Below are 6179 nucleotides of genomic sequence, written 5' to 3'. Positions count from 1 at the left end.
ATACATATGTTATATATATATAATTTAATATTTTTTAGTGTATTTCATATGTAACACATATCACACAATATCATAAATAACATAAAACACAAAGTTACTTACTTTTACATTGCAGTAAAAGGTTACTTATTATTAGTGACTTAGTAATTTCATAATTACATTATGAAATCATTCAAAGTTTTTTTATTTCTTTTCTTACGTATCGTATGAGATGTACTACTTATTTCCAAAAGTGAAGCTTTGCTAGAAAGATTTGTTTTGTACTCTTCTTTTGAAGGTCCTTGTTTATTCAATTCATCTTGCCTTAACTTCTGTATAGAATCATTCTTTGATGAATCAAGAGGAACATTTCCATCAATCTTGGGGTCATTAGTACTAAAATGAATAGGAAATACAATAAATATTTGCTATATTCTTTGTGACATGTCTTATTGTACCTTGCGTTGTTTGAAGATACTTCTAATTTTGTGTATGACTTTAACAAGGTTATTTCATTATAAAAACGAATCACAGATTGGAAAATGTTTACAAAATCAGTTGATCCAGCAGCATCAGTGTGAAACAATTCTTCATTAAATGGCTTCGTAGCGATATATTCTATATACAGGATACAAATAATATTTAACTTTTAACTTTAAAATGTGATACTATATAGCACACTGCAAGAAACGTGTACTTCTAATTAATTCTGCGCCTTCAGCTTTGTATTCCGCTATCTCTTCATCCTTCTGTTTAATCAGATTTAGCAGAATTTTGTATCTGCGAATCAGTTCCATTGATGATGAGCAGAGAGGTACAATCACACTTTCCCAAAATTGCTGTGGCGTTCCTTTAAGAAGATCCAATGAAAATTTCAATTTTACAAAATCTTTGTCTTTTCGCAATTCTATTCGATATGTTGTAACTTCTAAAACGTTTGCATGTACGTATTGAGGGATATCATTTAACATATCCAGTATCATTTGCTTCCAGTCAAAAACCTCAAGATTTAAAAGAGGATTCATGGTCTACAAATTAACACGTTTCATCATATATGAGTACTATATATATGAGTATTGATAATATAATATGATTTTCTTATTCAGAAAATGGAAAAATATTCTTATTACTTGTAAAATAAATTTCAATCTACATTTTTTTCATGATTCACATTTGTAGATAAATAAAAAATTTAATTTATATATGTAATATACATATATGAGACAGAATTGAGACAATTCGTAGTACCTGACATTTATGAAACATAGTTTCGTCTGTCAGAGTCTCCACCCAAATTTCTATTAGGTCTGTTAAAAAAATTTTTCTTGATTCATTTTCCTTTATAAAACAGATCACATAATCTTTATCATTTATTTTGAGGTTTTTCCAAATTCTATTCTGCCCATTGTTACAAATCGAAATCATTTCAATATCGTGATTTCCAATCATAACGATCAAAAATTAACGAATTTGATGTTTGAAAATTTGATTAGATTATATATTGCACAATGTAAGTTATCACGTAACCTTTATAATCTCGTTTTGTTCAACTTATTAATACTATATTTTTATAATACATTATTTTTGAAATATATTTTATTATATAATTTAGATATAAATCTAATTATACATCTATATAAATGTAAAATTTCGAAAATATTGTTTCTATTGATATTCAAAATTGATAATTATAAAATAAAGTCTGTTTTTTTTCGAAGAATTCTAAGCTAGTTCTGAACTATAGTGTAATAAAGGAAGCTTTCCAACAAGCGATATGGCTTCTGCACACTGGACGCGGAAACGCTTGCCGTGCGGCAAAATATAATGCGATAGCCAATGAGCTTACAGCTCCTAATGTGTTCATTGGTTACCGCGTTTCATTTTGTCGCGCGGCAAGCGTTTCCGCGTCCAGTATGCAAGAGCCAATACTGTGCGACACGACGATCACCTCATCCATTTTAATATTGGGTGCATCCAAAAGCGACGACCACTCACTTGAGTGCTCACTGAGCAAAAAGGGGATTTATTTATTATTAATATGTTTATTTATTATAATTCGTAACGTAGAATAACTTTGTCTACTGTAGATAATTTTTAATATCATCTTTCTTACTTATTTATTACTGTTTATTATTTCTCTAATACCGTGTTTAGTCCGTAAGGTTGTAACGCTCAGTGAGTAGTGAAATAATTTTAAGTCTGCTACTGTCCATTATAGGGCTTAAGAATTACTCAATAGCAGTAGTGGATTAAGGAGCAGGCAGAAATCAATTAATCACAGTCGAATGTGAGAAGGATAATCAACTATGATTAATCAATTTCCTATTCGTTAATCCACTACTGCTACTGCCCATTCTAAAATGGGCTTTACCTCATCTACTATTGCCATTGTAGACGCATTACGGCCTAAACACAATATTAGAGAAATAATAAACAGTAATAAATAAATAAGGAAAATGATATTAAAGATTATCTATAGTAGATAAAGTTATTCTACGTTACGAATTATAATAAATAAACATATTAATAATAGATTAATCCCTTTTTTGCTCAATGAGCGATTATCGCTTCTGAATGCCCATTAGCTATGTTCAATGGACTCAACAGTTAAGTAAGCGCTCGCTATTATTGATGTATTCTTCCAAAACTAAAATACTGATTGGATGATCTAAAAGAATACATCAATAACAGCGCTCACTCAACTATTGAGTCTGCTGAACACAGTTATTGGCGAACAACAAGAATACAACGATTAGGGTTGCCAACTTTGAATTTCAAAATTCCGTTAGATGCTTTACCAAAAACTTCAGAAATAAATTTTACAAAACTACTAAAAAATAATCTAAAAAAGTAAATCATTAAATAAAGTTTAAAAATTTTGGAAATAAAGTAATAAATGTTACAAAAAACTAAAAATAAGTTAAATTTTACAAAAAAACATTATAAAAAATAAATTAAAAGTAATAAATCGTTATATGAATTTAGAATATGTATCAAATTAGTTTTCTCAATTTAGAAGATTTTTATTTATAAAAAATATATATGTCCTGTACTATATATAGGATAAATACTTAAGTTCTAGTTTATAAATAAGTGTAACGAGCCTATTTTAAGCTAAAGAAACTAACCAATCAATTGAATAAACGAGACTAAAATACATATTCATATACAAAATTTATGTAAAATATATTTTTGTATAATAAACGCAAATACGTTTTTATATTTTATTTTCATATTTTTTGTGTTTACAATAAAATGATGTGCACAACTATTCAAAATATAAAAAATGATGTAATTCAAAATATTTATGTGGATGCACCTCCTTTGTTTCAATAATATTGTCAACGTTTTTTTTCATTAAGATCAATTATGTCATTTTTCATGTCTTTATGACCATCGTAAATTAATTTAGTAAAAAAAAAATTCGCCGTTTCTGTTTTCAAAATAATTCAGAAAATGCGCTATCCGCAAGATTGGGTAGTAACTAGTTAAAACATTAAAAGTTAAAAAAAAAATTAAAAAGTTAATAACTTTTAACTCAACTTAGTTAATTTTAAATGCATTAATTTTTAATTTAATTTAGTTTACTTTTAAACTTTAATTTATCAACTTTTTCAAATTAAAAATTTTTCTATCTCTCTTAATGCTAATATTTTTTTTCTATAAAGTCTTAAACATTAGAGAAAAATTAATTTAGAAAAAAATCAATGATTTCATGATGAGAGATCTATAATAAGAGTTACATATAGTAGTCAGTTTTTATTCAATAGGTTTTATTAATTCTCGCTTATATTTGAATCACACTAATTTTAGATATCATAAACGTTATATTTCATCAATATAAATTTGAAATGAATCTTAGATGAAAAGCCTTATAGAACAGTATTGCACATCCACTTATTTTCTATATTTTTATGTATATTTTTTGTAACAAATATCTAGTCGATGTAGTTATGAGCATTCATTTTAGAAATTAAAGAAAATTAGATAATGGTTAAAGAAAAAGAAAAAATGTAAACATATACCCTTCTCTCTCGCAAGATTTTAATAAAAACGCCTTATGGTATAACTCTTATTATATATAAGTAATTTACATGTGAATATAAACCTAATAATCTATATTTGTAAGTATTATTTAAAGTAATCTCATTTTAGAATATTCTGATCTCAAAAATAATTTTTTCAAAATTAACTTTTTTTTAAACTTAAGTTAATTCAATCTTAACTTAACTTTTATTAAGTTAATTCTTTCCTTCAACTTTTAACTTAATTTTATTAATTTTATAAGCCATTAACTTTAACTTAATTTAGTTAAAAAAAAACATTAACTTACCCACCCCTGACTATCCATAAGTCAATTGACACACTTGAAAAATTCGTCATAAAAATTCGTTCGACAAAAAAACGAACGCATGTAATGTTGGTCTTAGGATGCTATTTCATTTGTGTTTTTTGTCGTACGACAAATGTGTGCAGGACAGAGAGGATCTCTCTATCCTACAACTAATCAACAGGCTTGAAAAATTTGTTGTATGACAAAAATGCACAAATGAATAGCATCCCAACTGACATGAAAATATAGATCTATTGTAAAAAATGCTAGATCTATTGTAAAAAACGCTAAGTTAACACTAACAACGATTCGTCGAGAGAATCAAGAGAAAGTGGAACGAATAATGTTCTCTTTTCTGATTGGCTCTGCCATTTCAGTTCACTTCTGCAAATGCGTATATGTGTGTATATGTGTACAGCCAGTCACAGAAAGGTTGCAACACTTTTTTTCGATGCGTTTTGGAATGTAACTTGCTCACTAAACGATTGATTCTTATTGAATTCCCGATGGGAATTATTCCGACATGTCCCATGATAGGTTCCCAGTTAACGCTTACAATGATTAGCGCTTACAATTAGCGCTTACAGTTAGTGATTCTTTAATATGATTGGTTTCTTACTTATACTTAGATTTAAAAAAGAACTAAAGGCAATGATCAATGGGCGCATTCAACGAATTTAACAGTTAAATGAATGCTTACTCTTGTTGATGTATTCTTTTAGATCATCCAATCAACATTTTATATCTAGAAAAATACATCAGTAGCAACGACCGCTCACTGTTGAGTCCGCTGAACGCAGCCAATATTAAAGAATCTAAATGCTAAGTGAGTTTTTTTCTGCTGAACGCAGCCATTAGCTGTTAGAAATGTACGCGCAAGAGCATATCTAAGTTTTTTCCATTATGAATACGATGACACATTTTCTTAAAAAAAAACAAAAGACAAATCTAAAAATTTTAGAGCTTTGTTCCTACATATTAGAAAGTTTTTGCAAATGCTTTATCCAGATATAGAACGCTAATATTAACGCTTATATTATCTTCTTCTTAATGACTAAAGAAAAGGATAATGCGATTTTAACATGTATCGTATTTGGATTCACATTATTGCAAAATCTCCTTATTTTCAAACGAGTTATCAAGAATCTATGCATTATTGTGCCAGTGTTTTTGTAAAAATAGAAAAAAATCAAATATCAGCGGTCCTCAGAAATTTATTATTAAACTACGAACTATGAGTTACAACTACGAGCTTTGCAAGCAAAAACCCCTGTCTCTCTATCAATGACCTTCGAGCTTCGAAACAAAAACAAAAGTTTCAATTAATTATTCATTCCTACAATTCTGTGTATAAATAAATTCAGAAATAAATATCTCTTGAACGAAGCGTTTGCGAACATACGCCCAGAGGAAAATTTTTGTTTATTTTGAGGTCCTGAATTCATATTTTAAATTTGGCGATTTAAGGAACATCCTCGGGTGCGTTCCAAAACTTTGTCAACTCCGAGTATTCTTTATCTTTATTCAACATTTAACAATTAACAAGGATAAAATAATACTCGAGTTGACAGAGTTGAATTTTGGAACACAATCCTGTATATCGATTGGAATTACTGCGCTTGCGCATGCTAGATTGATGCGCACATCAATCGTATTTTAAACACATCGAAATAAAATAGTTAAAATAATATAATTACACTGCATTATATTATAATATTTAAATTTTCTCCTTTTTTATCCTTTTTTATTCTTACATTTTTTTATATTTGTTTTATATGTTGAATATTAAATTAATTGATCAGTCTTTTTGTGATAGGTCGATATTTAAAGAATAGTGATTCTCAAATAGAGGGATAGCTTAAACTTT

At 27.9% G+C, this 6179-nt stretch overlaps 1 protein-coding gene across 2 annotated transcripts in view; it reads right to left on the bottom strand.

The window, feature by feature from the left end:
* Nucleotides 1-1428, bottom strand: part of LOC108691791 (leucine-rich repeat-containing protein C10orf11 homolog) — a 4612-nt gene extending 3184 nt beyond the window's left edge. The window contains exons 1-4 of one of the 2 annotated variants that reach the window (XM_018199699.1): nt 1228-1428; nt 677-1007; nt 438-597; nt 200-375 (exon numbers count right to left, since the gene is read on the bottom strand). In XM_018199699.1, the coding sequence (XP_018055188.1) occupies nt 200-375; nt 438-597; nt 677-1007; nt 1228-1428 (868 nt within the window). The remainder of the gene's footprint in view (nt 1-199; nt 376-437; nt 598-676; nt 1008-1227) is intronic. The other variant, XM_018199700.1, reaches the window with a different exon arrangement.
* Between the last annotated feature and the right edge of the window lie 4751 nt (nt 1429-6179).

Source organism: Atta colombica, unplaced genomic scaffold (genome assembly GCF_001594045.1).
Source record: "Atta colombica isolate Treedump-2 unplaced genomic scaffold, Acol1.0 scaffold52, whole genome shotgun sequence".
Taxonomy (NCBI): Eukaryota; Metazoa; Arthropoda; class Insecta; order Hymenoptera; family Formicidae; genus Atta; species Atta colombica.
This window is presented reverse-complemented; position numbering and strand designations above follow the sequence as displayed.